Raw genomic sequence first — 16,437 nt, forward strand, 5'->3', positions numbered from 1 at the left:
TGTAGAAAGTAAATGTTTGCTATAAGTAAGTTTTATTATCTGTGATATGCAAAAAAAATCAAAGCAGCTGTTATTTATACACAAGTTGTAAACCTATGAGGTTTTTTTCATATCTGTATAAAGTGGGTTTTTCTTTCAACTAATTAACCTTTTATTTATTTCTAGTTGTATTGCTTGATACAACCTCTGCAATTGGAGAGCTAGGATGGAAAACCTATCCTCTAAATGGGGTAAGTCTATCTATTTAAATTTTCATTATTCTGCATTTGCAGTTTTAAAATAAAGTCAAACAAATGGGCAGTACCTTTGAGAACTAATGCAGTAGTACTCAGCTCAATGAAAAACTGGGATTTAGTAAATATTTCTAATAATAGAACTGCATACATAAAAGGCTATACATACAAAACAGCATAAATATTTATGACAGTTAGGATTTTTGTTGTTAAGGTGTGAATATTTTTTTTTTTTTGCAACCTTGTGAAAATTATGATTTACTTTTTTAAAAAGTATATGAATGAATGTTATACTTCAAATCGTATTGAGCATGATTTAAAATGTATATTAGGGCTATCTGAAAATTTCCCTACTTGCTGTTAAGAATATGAATGTTACCTAGATTTTGTTTTGTCAGGTTTAAAAGTTCATTACTGCAAACATTAACCCCAGTTCAATGAACCATCTGCAAAACAGGGTCCCATTGCTAGCCATGGAAGTCATGGATCAGCAAATGCAAGCTGTTGCTTAACAAGGGGAAAGCCCTAGCTGCACTTGCATTAGTCAGCTGTTGGATTCTGGCCGTGATGTTATGCAAATATAAAATACTGAGGATACAAATTGTTGGGAGTGCTTTATGAAGCCTCAGCTGTCATAGCTGGTGAAACTGCTAGTCTTGCCACATTTTGTTATAAGTTATTGCAACACTCCTACTTGTAGAAATGAAACAAAGTTTGAGAATACTATGGGTATGCAATGAACCCATGGGGTCATTCTGTACATCTGTTTCAATCTTGGTAGGAGACCAATATATAAACATGATAGCTCCAGTAAATAAAGTATGAACAGCAAGATCTAGCCTAGCCTTTTTTCAGTAGGTCCATTCGCTCCTTCTCGGACAGGAGGCTTTGCAGGCGAGCCCCAGGGTTCCTCTGTGAACTGGCCTATTACAGGCTGGATCGTCCTTCTGCTGCCAAATGGGCCAGTGGCAGCAGGAATTAGAGGACATTCCCCTGGGCATGGGACCAACTGACCAATAACGGCACTTGGCCCCACGCCCAGGGCAAAAATAATTTCCCAGCCTGCTGGGCCTTTTGGCTTCTCTCTTGGCTTCTGTTGTTCAAGGATCCTTCCAGGACTGCCAACTTGACTAAAATATTGGGGTGGCTCAAGTAAGCCCTGCCCCACATAATCAATCACATGACACAGCGCACGCACACACTACTTGAATGGCAATGCCCATCAACTTGGGGGGAGGGCCTCCTCAAATATTTTATTGGGGAGGGGCGAAGAGACCTCAGCCCCTAGGAGTTGGTTCCTACAGCTCCTCTTCTCCTAGCATTACATTTGACATTACATTACTGGTGTATAAGCCACTGCGGTATGTGGTCTACTCACTGTGGTCAGGTAATGTCAAAAGTAATGTCATGTGAGAATGACAAGTCCATGATGTGGCCCCTTCAGATTCTAGAATTGTTGAAATTTTCATAATGGGCACCTCTAGTGAACCACTTATCTCCAGCTTTGCTTATGTGATCTCAATCTTATGGCACTATTAAGGTATGAAGGGATTATTAAAAAAGGTCTTGGAATCAGCTTCTGATTGGCAAATGGAAGTAACTTCTTGCAAAAAAGAATATTGACAGTCCACATGCTTTTCTGTGCATAGCAGTACCTATAAAACTAGGCCTTATATGTTTACAACTGGAAGTAAGTGGCAGGAGTGCTCTCATGATTAAAACATAAAGGTGGGTGCAGCTGTAAATTCATAATTCAATTTGATTGGTGCATGTGAGAGATTGAGAAAAGGAGATCCCCCCTCCCCCAGAAATCATTAGTTCTTCACTTCAGAGATCAGGTTACGCTTTCCACTTGGCTAGTTCACTTAACAGCACATTGGAGGAACTTGTATAGTTCAACTTTTAATTAAGATGCAATATATTTAAGCACTTAATCCATTTTATAGATTAGCTTCTTATCCTGAGAACTCTTTAAATTAAGCAATTCTGTTGGCAGTATATAATTTATTTTTATGTGTTGTGTTTCCTTTTCAATGCTGAGTTTTTATGACGATGCTTGAGATGGTGCAAAATAATCAGAGATGTGGGGCACATATCACCATGCAACTCCTTTTCAATTTAGTGAGTTTTGTGCAGCAGAACATCCTGCTTGGTTGTGTGCACAGAGTATTGAAAGTGGTTTAATTTTTGTTTCCTCCTTTGGCTCTTTTTTTCTAGGAATATATATTATATTTCCTCAATACCGAAATATATATTTTTTAAAGTTCTTTTAGTGACTCTGCCCTTAGGGACTTTAAGCAATATGGCATTTCTTAATCTTAGACTGTTTTCAAGTTTATGGATTTTTCAAGGTTTTACAATCCTTTTTACTCTCGGGTTGTATTTCCAGTCTATTAATAAGTACAATTTACATTTGCAGTCCTCTGTATTTTATATTTTTAACTCTGAAATGTGTTTTCCTTGGAAAACAGAGAGAAAACAAGATGTGGTATACTGTATTTATTATTATATTCATCTGCAGAATCCTTCTTAAAATCAATAGGATGATAAGAGGCAGATGACTCCAATTTTTTAAACTAATTCATCTTCATCTGAGATTAAAAGTCCCACCAGATTACTCCTTAATTGATGCTGGTAGTAGCCAGATGAAACTGGGTGTTTTGAAGGAGATCGCAGAGCTAGGGTCAAAGAGCCACTGCATTCTAAACCAGTCAAGTTAATGGCAATGAGCCTAATTCAGGCCTATCGGCCTGCAGTTAGAATTATACAGTACTAACACTCACCTTCCACTCAGATTGGCAGAAGTAACAGGGCTCTGAAGGCAGCAGAGATTCCACCGCTCTTTACTGATAAAATAAAATAAAATACAAATTGTAATGTAAACTACCAAAGACTTGTTCAGAAGGGAATGGGAAATGAAAATATATTGAGACAGAAATATGGGATAATGAACAAAAAATGGCTGCTTAGTGTACAAGGGGAAAGAGGTGACGTGCTGATGTTGAAAGTCTGAGAGGGAGACTAAATTAGAAAAATGAAAGAGCATGATATTATGGTACCTTCTTACATTTATCCTTCCTTTACTGTATTATTTATCCAAAGCATGCCAAAGGGTGGGAATCCTCAGTGTTGGCACTTCTTCCGTGTGAACGTAAGGGCAGCTTCCGTGTGAACGTAAGGGCAGGGTGATAATCTTTACTTTTCAAAATGGGGTGGAGTGTTAGCCAATAACCAGTTTCCTGGTTTGGACATAATGGAAAGGTATACCGTAGTTAACAGAACACATGAATGGAGGAGCAAAGCAGCTGAGTGTCAGGAGAACAAGGCTAATTTACATCTTGGATTATTAAACTGAGAGATGACTGCTGAAACACAACCATTCCATTGAAAGCCTAAGGAACCTCCACCCCACACACCTAATTAGAACTAGCAGGGGTCCTAATTTGGCCGCCAAGGTAGTTTTCCCCAAGCCATGCCTACATCCTCCACATCTGGTATTTTATATGAATTGGGCTGCAGCCACACACAGAGAGAGACCAAGAAGAAAATTTATCAGCATATTTTTTTTAAGAGGTGAAAGTTTAATACCACCAGTGAGTGATAGAGGTTATTTCAGCTGCTAAGAGAGTCTGTTAGTCTTGTTTGAAATTCACTAATATTAATTAAACCCTAGAAGTGAGCATTAAAAAGAGCTCTGAATAGGTCTATATGAATAACTGAATATGGCATATTCTGTTTCTTTGTAAAAAAATAGAGGCATACCTTTCTGAAAACTGTCAAGTTTAGACCCTTATGTTGATTACATGACCACTCTTTAAAATGATACCCAGACATTCTGTTTTATTATTTCCATCCATCTGAAGAAATTAATGAAAACCCAGTAACAAATTCCTATACTTGATTCTGGGGGGAAACAAGCAAATTAGAGAAGACCAAACTGCTTGCTACTCCCCGCTATTCCAACAGCTTCCTCACTACCTTCAGTGTCTTCTTTCTCCCCCAAATCTGTACTCTCTACAGTGGTGCCCCGCAAGACGAATGCCTCGCAAGACAAAAAACCCGCTAGACGAAAGGGTTTTCCGTTTTTCGAGGCGCTTCGCAAGACAAATTTCTCTATGGGCTTGCTTCGCAAGACGAAAACGTCTTGCAAGTCTTGCGATTTTTTTCACTTTCCCCCCCTTTTTCTAAGCCGCTAATAGCTGCTTTGCCGCTAAGCCGCTAATAGCCGCTAATCCGCTAATAGCGCTAATCTGCTAAGCCGCTAATAGAGTTGCTTCGCAAGATGAAAAAACCGCAAGACGAAGAGACTCACGGAACGGATTCTTTTCGTCTTGCGAGGCACCACTGTATTATCATTTTATCACTTCTGAATAGGTGGGGGGGATATCATGTGTATTAGATAAAGCTTCAGAACTGCTGGGAAGATCTATGAAGGGTTTGCTTTCTGGTGTGCTGCTTCGCTCAGTGTTTGAAGTGACAATTTTCCGCATGTTTCAATCATTTGTTATTTTCTCACTTTTATAATCCCATAAGCAGAGTTGGGCTCAGTATTTCAGAAAAGGGCCCGGAAAGTTATTTGTCTTTGGACCTACTAAAATCAGAAGGCCATTTCATGAAATGTGCATGTAGGCTGTGTGGTAATACTGCCATTAAAGAGAGAGAGGGGGGGAGGGAGAGGGAGGGAAAGAGAAACATCTCTGAAAGATCAGGTTTATCTTTAGAACTGTATTAATCAGAAATAAGGTGTAGTCAGTTATGGATTTGGAAGAAATAGGTAGTACCTGGCAATTCTGTACAACAGTGGTTTCTGGTGTATTGAAACTCGATTCTTGCCTAGCGCTGACATTTTGTGATCCAGGTGCATAACTTTCAATTTTTTATTTTAAATTTTTACTGGAAATTTTATTTACAACATAACATAAATCCCCCATCCCAATACATAAATCCACGCTCATTAAACATGAACATAACATACAATAAGCATAACATACAACAATGCAAACAACCAAATAAAAGACTTCATTCATCCTGTATCTGGCTTCCTTATTTACTTCTTATAAGCTGTTTCCTTCTGAGTAATTATTAAGATTTTTCTAAATTATAACTTAAATATCCACAAAGTCTCCTGCAGACATCAATCAAAACAAGTTCAGGTATGTATTTTAGGGCCAGGTGCATAACTTTCAAATATCCTTATGTGAGAGATAAATGGACATAGGAAGCTGCCTTATACTGACTTTATCCAGTGGCCTACCTTAGCTCAGTAATGACTATGCTGACTGGCAGCTGTCTATACTGTCAAGTTCCACTGTTTCTTTCAAGTGTTTCCTTTCCATTCCTGTTGTCTGCTACCTCCTTTACCAACCATGGTCAAGAGCAGAGTGGTGAGCAAGGCAAGGGCAGGAGTAAGTCCACCTAAAGTTGCTACTTTTCATTCTTTCCTCAGCAGGATCGCTCTGTCTTAAACAGGTTGAAATATATCAGGCAACACTTTTCCCTGAATGGAAATGCAGTAGTGGAGAAAGCTGAATTTTGGCTGTTACACAGCTTTTATTTATTGTTCGAATAAATACATAAGATAAATAAGACTAGTTCAAGGTAGCTAACACGAAACAAGATGTCAAAGCAACATAAACATGCAAAAGTAAAAAACTTGAAACATGAAGCTAAGACCAGTAGAATAAAAAAGAAATCATCCAACTAAAACCAATTTCAGCAGAGCTTTTCTTTTCTGTTTTAAGTCTCAGCAAATAAAAACACTTATGAACCAATGCTGTTTATAAGAAAAAGGAATGTTGGGTTTTTTGTTTGTTTTACTGCCCAGTAAAGGGACATTATCAAAGAGGCAAAACAGACATCCCTTAGAAGTTCCAGAGCTTAGGTGCAGCCACTGAAAGAGCCCACTCCCTACGTTCCCTACAACCACATGTTCACCTGAGGAAGTTGGGGCATTCAAGAGGGCTCCACTGAAGATTTAGCAGGTTAATATTAAAGGAATAAGAGCCTTGCTAGGACAAGAGGTGCTAAATTTACTGTAGCTTCAAAAGCCATAGCTTTCATCTCAGTGGATCAATTTGAAGTTTACATTTTCAAGGCTATCTTTACAAGGGGAAGGGCAACAAACACTATTTTATTTTTAAATGAATGCTGAGCCTGGAATCCACATGGTGCCAGTGTTAAACAGGGAGTTTCTTGTGAATCTTCCAGCACATCAGTAAGCTGCGCTTACTTTTTTATATGCACACCTGTGTCTAAAATAGCTAATTAGAACACATCTGCATTGAACAGTCTAGTGTGAGCACCCCAGATTGTTTGGCTACAGCAGGACTCCCGAGAACATGTAATCCCTGTGATTGCAGCTATTGTAAATGCTTCCTTGTCAGTTAGCAAGCTTCCGATGAAATTAACCACAGATGTAATTACTTCACTTCATAAATGTATTCCACTCCCTGGTGAGCTCTTCTAAGGCTTTGAATAATTTCCAGTTGCTGATTTATTTATTTATTTATTTATTTAAAAGTTTCAGGAAGGAGTCTGTGGTGCTAAATTTATCATACTATGCAAACAGTTGTTTCATATTGTTGATTTTGAGGATTTTGTGGTTTGTTGCTTGCTTCCAGTTGATGTATGATTTTGCTCTTTCCTTTTATAATGATTCACAGTATATTTTTCACTCAACCATAGAATATTTGTCTTTTCCTAAACCAATTTGATAACATTGTTAGGCTCTCTGGCATCTCACTTTCGCTCTTCCCCTCTCCCTCTCTTTGCATTGTTTATCTCATAGCTGTCAGTCCACTAGCAGTTTGTTAGCTATGATCATTTGTCTTGAAGTGATACATGTTTGTAGCTTCTCAAGGCTTTTAGGGCCAAACTAGATGTATCATTAGAAACCACACCATGAATTTTCCTTCTGAAACAACAAGTGTGGACACTTTGCACTGCTGATGAAAGTCACACCTCCCCATGTGGCTTCTTGGGACATATTTATTGGCATGTCTGATTTCATCCTTAGACAATGGCCAATCTGGGAGGACACACTCTGCATTGACCCTGATGGGCCAAGATTGGCTTGCAGACCAGAGGTTCCTTGCCTCTGATGTAGGTCACCCCCTTATTGAAAGACAATATGTCCTTTGTTTAAAATTGTGGTAGGAATCTGCAGCTTCAATTGCAAGTAGCCTTCAGTGTCCAAAAACACTATGCACATTACAGCCTACTCTTGTTCTCCAGATTGGATTTCTGACATCACTTCTCTCTCTCTCTCTCTCTCTCTCTCTCTCTCTCTCTGTGTGTGTGTGTGTGTGTGTCTGCATGCTCAATTCTATTCTGTTTGCTAAAAGAAATTGATTTGGTTTGAATATTCACCCAGTTGGAAAAGTACAGTTTGTATGTTTATAGTCACACAGACAATAGTGAAAAGGGCAGTAAGTGTAAAGAATAAAAAGTCTACTTGAATATTTGAAATCTTGGGAAAGATGGGAAATAAGCTTGTATACTGAACATAAAGTCAATGTTTATGGAAATTCATATCTGTATATGTTCTGATATATTTTAGAGTCTAGGGAAGTACCACTAACAGTAATTTTATTCAGAATCACCCCCTGAAGCTATCAAGTGGAGTAGTTGCATGTCACTGCCTTAGAAATGTTTCAGAAATTGCCATGTTTCCACAGATATCGTGATGCAGGAGCAAAGTTCAAGCACTTGTCATTAGAGATTCTGTTATTTTCAAAAAGACTCAAACTCTCCTTTTAACCACAAAGTTGGCACCTTATAGCAAAGTGTCTAACTATGTTAAATGTAGCACTACAGCACTGTATGTATCAAATCTGAAGAACCATTGAGTATCAGGCTCAAAAAATAAATACACATTTTTTTTTATTTTCATTATCTCATCCATCCACATAGGTAAGTTGTTAAGATTTCTATTCTACAAATTGGTGAGGCTGAGATATAAAAGATTGTCCAATACCATTTAGTATATCAAGGGTTGTTCTGGAATTCTCTCTCATATTTGGGAATAACAGCCTGTCCACTTGGTAGCAGAGAATGTCTGTGTAACTGAAGCTATCACTCTAAAAAAAATTTAAAATGCTGTTGTTACATTAAGAACTGGGCAGCCTGGATTCAAGTATGCTAGCTCCTGCAGTTTCTGAGTTGCTCCGTATTTTAAAATTAAAACTATTTTATTATTATTTTATAATCTGTAACGGTTATTTCCCCACTTTAAATTAAAATTTATTATTATTATTATTATTATTATTATTATTATTATTATTATTATTATTATTATTTGTTTCATGTGAGCTACCCTGAAAGCTTTTTTTGTTCTGAAACTGAAGGGCACATTTAAGAATTTTAAAGAAAGCAAAACCAAATCAATGCTTGTTGCCAAACTGAAGGGCACTGCTTGTAGAAGGGACCCGCCTAAGGAGGTCAAAGGAGATGTACTGTGGGAAGCGGAAGAGGGAGGAAGGCAGGCAGCGGGGGAAGGGAGGGAGCAAGCAACAAGCTGAGGGAACTGCTGGCTTCCCTGAACAGCCTACAGACTTAGACATCAACAAAAACCTAGTGTGCGAGTTGCTGCAGGCACTGACTTACATCTGAACACTAGAGACACAAACTTTGTCCTACGCATCTGATGACATCTTCAGCACTAGTATGGAGGCCATCCAACAGTTTCTGTGTAGAAAATTAGGAACTGAGTTGGAAAGCGACCTAAGAGAGACTTTGGTGGATGGAGTCAGCAGGATGGTAACAAAATATGCAGAGAATGAAGCTGAATGACAGACAAAAAAATCAGGTGATACCAAACTGGGAGGGGTAATTAATGTTGCAGAAGACAGAATTGGGATTCAAACTGACCTTAACAAATTGGAGAACTGGGCCAAAACTAACAAAATGAATTTCAGTAGTGACAAATGTAAGGTTCTGCACATAGGCAGAAAGAAACAGATGTACAAATATAAGGGGGGGGGGCACCTGGTTTACTAGTAGTACATGTGAAAAGGATCTAGCGGTCTTAGTGAACCACAAAGTTAACATGAGTTAACAGTGTGATGCAGCAGCAAAAAAACCTAATGCTATTCCAGGCTGCATAAACAGAAGTATAGTGTACAGAGGTAATAGTATTCTGCCTTGGTGAGACCACACCTGAAATACTGTGTCCAGTTCTGGGTGCCACAACTTAAGAAGTATAAATTGACAAGCTGGAACGTGTGCAGAGGAGGATATCAGGATGATCAGGGGTCTGGAAACCAAGCCTTATGAGGAATGGTTGAAGGAGCTAGGTATCTTTAGCCTGGGAAAGAGAAGACTGAGAGGAGATATGATAGCCATCTGAAGGGCTGTCACATGGAAGATGGGGCAAGCTTGTTTTCTCCTGCCCTGGAGGGTAGGAGTCAAACCAATGGCTTCAAGTTACAATAAAGGAGATTCTGACTAAACTTAAACATTGGGAAGAACTGTCTTACAGTACGAGCTATGTCACTATGGAATGGACTTCCTCAGGAGGTTGTAGACTCTCCTTCACTGGAGGTTTTTAAGCAAAGCTTGGGTGGTCATATGTCTTGGATGCTTTAGTTGAGATTCCTGCATTGTAGGGGGTTTGACTAGATAACCTTTGGAATCCCTTCCAACTCTACGACTCTTTGACATTTCTGGAGTACAAGAAGCAGAAGTGGCCATGGAGCAGATGCTGGCTGACACGTACAAGAACAAGTTCCTTCAAATGGCCTGCGAGTCACGCCAGCAAGATCTTGACTGTGATTCCTGCTCCCTGCGTTACAAGCCTTTTTCCCACCTGGTCTGGGAGGGTGGGGCCCTGAATGACTCCAGCTACAAAAGCTGCTAAACACACTCTTGGGCTGTGGTATTGTTTAGGGTGCTTTGTTTGGGTTTTTTGTTGTTAATGATATTAATTTTTATATCTTTAGTTTTAGATCTTATGACTTATGTGGATACTATTTCAATTTGGTTGTGTACTTGTTGATTGTTTGTGTGACTGGACCTAATGGTCAGGGGTCCCTTTACCTTTTTATTTATGAATTTTGTTATGTTTGTGATAATGTTGTAAGTTGCCTAGAGCATGGTTTTAACTATGGGAAAGCAACATAAAAATAAAATGATGGTGATGATGATAAAAAAAGGATTAAGATGCACTTGGCGCAGTAAACATCTGGTCCAATACTGATTCTACTTAGCAACCTCACATATATCTCAATGATCCAATGTTGACTTCATATTGGTTGTTTAAATTCTTCCACAGTGCAGTGTTATTGTGGTCTGAGGCAAATATATACTCAACCACCACCACCACCACCCGTCCTGCAGAAAAAATCTGCAGCTATGTGGAGCCTTTCACAACTAAGGTGGCATCTATCAGCTGAAGAGTGACTGGCTGGTTCTTGGAAATGTATGGAAACTGGCTGCCTAGTCTGGTGTTGAAGGTTTTTGCCCAATGTATTTCAAGGTCCCTGCACTAATGTCCTTAGAGTTGCACAATATTAAGACCTAGCACTTCATGAACACAATGCCCTATATGGGAAACTTTTCAAGGGTTGCATTAATGGTCAATGACCTGTCAGGTAATTATGGATAAAAGCACGGGCTGTCTTTATCCATAGTTCCCAACTTTCTTCATCTTCTGGTCTGCACCTTTTAAAATCACGTTTAGTTTTGTACAATATGCTCTTACTGTGATTTATATTGTCAATATAAGTAATTAAAAAGAGCAATTAGCACGTAATATATGAATGCAACCAGTTCACTGCACCAGTAGATATTATTGTTTCCCTAATTAGGGCCTTTCTGTGTTGAGAAATATGTTAGTATCCATTTCAAGTCATAATGGCTTAAAGGGGTTGATGGAGTTCCTTTTTAACTCCAGCATAGCTAAAGAGATTGCTTTGACTCTCTGTTTCATGTGGGATAGCTAAGGGGATTGACTTTAGCTCCCTGATTCTTGCCATAATGATTAAGGGGATTTGCTTAAATACCCCATTTCATGTGGTATAGCTACTGTAAAAGGATTAGCTTTAGATCTCATTTTCATGTGGGATAGCTAAAGGGATTAGCTTTAGCTCCTCATTTCATGCCACAGTAACTAAGGGCATTTACTGGAGCTGCCCATTTAGTTGCTCTAAGGACTCCTGCCTTTTATAACAGCTTTATCTTTTGCTACTAGTATCAGATAAAAATAATCAGGTTGTATGTGTATTTTTATTCCAGTTACCACACACTACATGGCACTTAATTTTTTTCCTTAAAGTGATTAACCTAGCACCTTTTCTGTGTATGGATTTAAAACAAGTCATAGTAGCGCTGACCATCTCTCAGCCGATTAACAGTGCTTTTTTTCCTTTAAAAAATGTTTAGGGGTACTCTCATTTTTACTCAAGAAAATCACTATTTTATAGTTCAAATCAGGAAGAATAAATACAGTGAATGGACAAAAGTACAAATATTCACAAAATGTTTAGGGGGTATGCGTACCCCTGCGAACCCCCAGAAAAAATGCACTGCTAATTAGACACCCTCCTTTTACACCCTTCCCAGTTTCTGCATTCAGCATACTATATTGTCTGTACTCCCTCTAATGTCTCTTTACTCCACTTCTACGTTCACAAAATCTGCTGTCCAGTTTCTTCTATCTCTTATTCACTCATCCCATAATTGTTGTGCATGTCACTAATTGGAACCTTGTTTTTCTATGTTTATATGTTGGTCATCACAATATGAATACCAATTTACAACGTAGAAGCTTTCCCTAGGCCATTTCTGGAACTCGATCCCAAATTCTCCCTGACTCCAGTTCCAGTGGTGTATCCATTATTTATTTTTCTCTTTCCTATAAAAGAAAAAAGTAAAACCAGGAGGACATTAGCAATGTAACGTGATATTTACAACACATAATGGTTTTGATTTTGAAACAGAGAATTCAGGGGTGTCTTGTTGGCATTAACTTGCCAGTATAGCACATCCCAAATACGTCATGATGCCAAGCATAAAGGAGCAAACAGGTGTTACTGCAACGACCACCGTAAGGTTTTATCTTTGGGGATGTCTTTTCACAGATTGCATTAAACTTAGTAACTTTCACATTCTTTTTTCTGACACTTAAACTGTATAAGAACATTAACTTGCCATCCACACACGCACATATAAAATGCACCTTTTTTCTCCCAAGCAATATTGCCATATGCACCAGTAAACATCAATGAGAGTTATGTATAAATAATAAGGGGCCGAATTGCAGCTTTTGTGGATAACATCTAAAAGCTAAATATAAATAAATATGCACAGATTTCAAAGAAAGCAAGACACTATATATTACAGTTGTGATGATTTGTGAATAGATGCTGGGCTCTGTGCTGGACACTAAATGGGCATTTAAATTCTTTCCAATGGCAGTCCTTTTGATGTACTGCTACTAGATAATGCGCCTTTATTAAAATTCAGAGTACATTTTATACCCTACAAGTAGGAATATTCAGGGGGGAAAGATACGGCACTTCAGTAAGAAAGCAATAGCTCAGTAGTAGAGCACATGCTTTGCATTTATAAAGCACCTTCTTCAGTCCCTTGCTTCTCCAGTACAGGGAGGAATCTTCGGAGGCTGGACTGGAGAAGCCCTCTGCTGAAGACACTAGAGCAGGCATAGGCAAACTCGGCCCTTCAGATGTTTTGGGACTACAATTCCCATCATCCCTGACCACTGGTCCTGTTAGCTAGGGATAATGGGAGTTGTAGTACCAAAACATCTGGAGGGCTGAGTTTGCATATGCCTGCACTAGAGAATCATTGCCAATCAGAGTAAGCAGTGGTAGTCGACATTAACCAAAGGCATATCATAGCAAGTAGACACAAGCCTAGAAGCAAATCCATATTCAGTCTCCTCTTCCATTTTTCTAGAATATCTGGTGTTCAGAGGTATACTTCCTCTGTCCCACTTACCTACCTTGGCTCAGCGCCCAGCTTCAACTTCTTCCTCCTGGAAGCATGACTGGTGTCAACACTTAGCATTTCGGCATCAGGTAAAAGTGTACCTGTTTGCCCAAGTGTTCGCGGGATTTTAGCAAGCCACTGTAATGAGTGCCATTGTAGGTTCTCTAGGGTTTTTTGAATGATTTGTATTGTTGTTTTCTCTGCTATTTATTTGTTTTTGTGTTTGTGGTTTCAAATGAAGTGTAGTGCACCCTCAAAACTTTAGATGAAGGGTTGGCTAAAAATATGTTTCATAAATACATTGTTTTACTTATTTGACATCGTTCCCGCTTCCCATGAAATTCCTTTTGTGTTTTGAAAAATTGTTGGATTTGATGGTATCCTTTACCTTTTTTAAAACCTATTGCTTAAGGTCCCTATGTTTCTGGGTGCCTGATTTATATTTTTAGTCAGACATGGGAGTAAGGAGTGTGTATGCATGTTAATTATACACAGTTGACAAATGCCCGTTATACATTGTTTCCTGTCCCTGGGAACTGTCAGATATTCTGGGTATCATGGAAATTGCTCTGGAAGAAAGAAAAGCTTTTTTTCAGATTCATTTAAAATATTGTTATTTGTACTTGCATATTTTGTTCTGCTAAAGTTATATTATTCAAGTGATTTTGCAATGATTTTATTGACTAAAAATGCAAATTATATTAATAAACATGCATGCACATAACATTTGATACAATAGACGTCTTGACAGCATACCTTCTCCACTGAGCTCTATTGTTAAATCTTATTTGGACTGTGGGAAGACTGCAAAGTTACCCACTTAAGCAAGTTGCAAGATTGAAAAATGTATTCCTTTTTCCCGCTCCTTCCAGTTTATACATGGTATAACATATCTTGGCACTGTGCGTTGTTCCACAGTTTCATTTGCCTTGATGTAATCTTGCACATGGCAAAGCCCTACCCAATGGCTTCAATATACATAAATATGTTTGCACTTTAAAAACTACCTCCTGAATTAACTAAGTGAATGGTGAGCCTCTTATAGAAGGGGAAACTGTGTGTATGCAGTGGAACTCCTGGACTGAAAAGGAATCACTGAATTAGGACAATTATCTCATTTCCCAGGTTACCAATCACAACTGCACACTTCTGTTATTTGCTGATAGCCTTGAACAGTTTAGGCAGCAAACATGTCCTAGAGAGACAAGCCTAATCTATACATTATTTCTTCATATGCACCACAAATAGAAACAAGAAAATGTAAAGCTAATACATTTCCTTACTTTCCTTAGACACTTTTGCTTGTTTATGCATTTCTGAATCAAGGTCACTGTAATCACACTAGTCACTCCTGGATACTTAGAAAGGTGTTGTTTTCTATTTGATTCATCATTCTTTTTTCCTAAACTAACATTATAAAGATGCTGACCAACATAGTATTTAAGATGGAGAATTATTGATCTTGAGATTTTAAAATTCCCTTTAAAGTTAAAAGTATTTTTATTAATTTTTAAATATAAAAATGTACACAATCTTCCTACCATTATTTTAGTTTGTTTGTGTGTTCCCACCACCCCTTTTCAGTATATGACAAAAAACAATATGAACTTTAGGCTACATTCTAGTGCTTATATTTGGAGAACATGAGGTTGTAATTACACTGTTTTCCTGTGGTAGATTTTTTTATATTATAGCTCCCATAGCCTGGCACAAAATCCTGAAAAAGCCAGCTATTTCTCTGAGAAAAAGAGAGGAACTAAATGTTTCTAAAAGCCTAGGTTCCCAAACCATCATTTGCTAATATATTTACTTATTGTAAGCATTTATCTATCCTGCCCTTCCATGAATCATTCCAAGGAGAATTAAGATAATGAAAAATAGACAATTATCAAGTACAAAAATAAAACCCAATAAACATGTTAAAATGACCAAAAGCAGACAAATTATTCACAAAAATTGTATCAAGTGCATAACACAAATAATCTTAAGAGTACAGAAGTCTCTCTAAACAGGTTTTCCATACCACAGGGAAAAGCCGTAAGTGTGAGAGCTAGGTAAGCCTGTCTTGGGAAAGAGGCAGACATGCCTCTTTTGTCCCCAGCCAGCACAACTCTGAAACTGATGGGATATGCAAGAGTCTTTGCACAAGATTTTAACAATCAGGGAGATTCTACCTTGTTTTTAATCCATTTGGGGCCATTAAAACCATAGCCAGTACTTTGAATTGCAGTTAGTGTACGGAAACAAAGAAGAAGCTGTTTTTTACAAGAGAAGAGAGCAGGAGGAGAGAAATATTATCCAGAGGTTGGAATTTATTTCAGAGATGCATTAAGAATTTTTATTTAATTTTATAGGTTTTTAAAAATAGTTTCCAATTTTAGTAATGAAGATTAAGGCTTTTCCAGATTCAAGAAATTAAACACCATTCACATCAATTGATAAGGAAGTTTGAAAAACAGCTGAGCAGAATAAACACTATATTACAACAAGCACTGGAGCTTATCTCCTTTCTGGTCCACCTACATTTACAAGGGAGAAACATAATCCCATAACCAGCTGCTGTTAACATTTTGGCTGCTGCATTGTGCAGTGCACTGAAGTTTCTAGATACTTTTTAAAGGCAGCCCCATGTAGAGGTCATTGCAGTAGTACAATAAGAATATAACTAAGGTATCCGGCACCATGGTCAGATCCAACTTCTTTAGGAACAAGCATAGCAGGTGCACAAATTAGACAGAAGCACTTCTGGACATGAAATGCACCCAGGTTATATACCTGAGGAGTGCAACCCCATCCAAAACAGATTGGATTTATATTCCAGTATCAACATTTCTGCAGACTAGGTGCACTGCTGTCCTGCCTAGATTAAGTTGCAGTTTGTTCACACATATCTAGCCCATTACCAACACCAAAAACAAGTACAAATGGGAAGAAGACATAGAGCCATTAGTATGCTGATGATGATACTCAAAACATATATCCAATTTCCCTCATTATTTTTATGTAAATTTTAAAAACCATAGGTGACAATAGGAAGCATAGCTAATAAGATAGGCTCCTCTGGAGCTGACCCTGTAGGAAAGACTAGAACCACAGTAGCACAATATCGCCAAGTCCATCATGGCCAGGCAGTCTAGAAGGATCCCATGATCTATGGGAAGTGCTCTTTCATTCCCACATTCTCAGCATGTTCACACTCCTGTCTCAGTGACATCTACACTGGCTTGGCCATGTCCACAGATTGGAAGATGGCAGG

At 38.3% G+C, this 16,437-nt stretch overlaps 1 protein-coding gene across 3 annotated transcripts in view; it reads left to right on the top strand.

Annotated features, from left to right (window-relative positions):
- The window catches only part of EPHA6 (EPH receptor A6), a 348,542-nt gene that overhangs the window by 33,588 nt on the left and 298,517 nt on the right, over positions 1-16,437 (top strand). For all 3 annotated transcript variants that reach the window (XM_081859642.1, XM_081859643.1, XM_081859644.1), the window contains exon 2: positions 166-230. In XM_081859642.1, coding sequence (XP_081715768.1) covers positions 166-230 — 65 coding nt within the window. The remainder of the gene's footprint in view (positions 1-165; positions 231-16,437) is intronic.

The sequence above is a fragment of the Podarcis erhardii genome, assembly GCF_964252035.2.
Source record: "Podarcis erhardii genome assembly, chromosome: 4".
Lineage (NCBI taxonomy): Eukaryota > Metazoa > Chordata > Lepidosauria > Squamata > Lacertidae > Podarcis > Podarcis erhardii.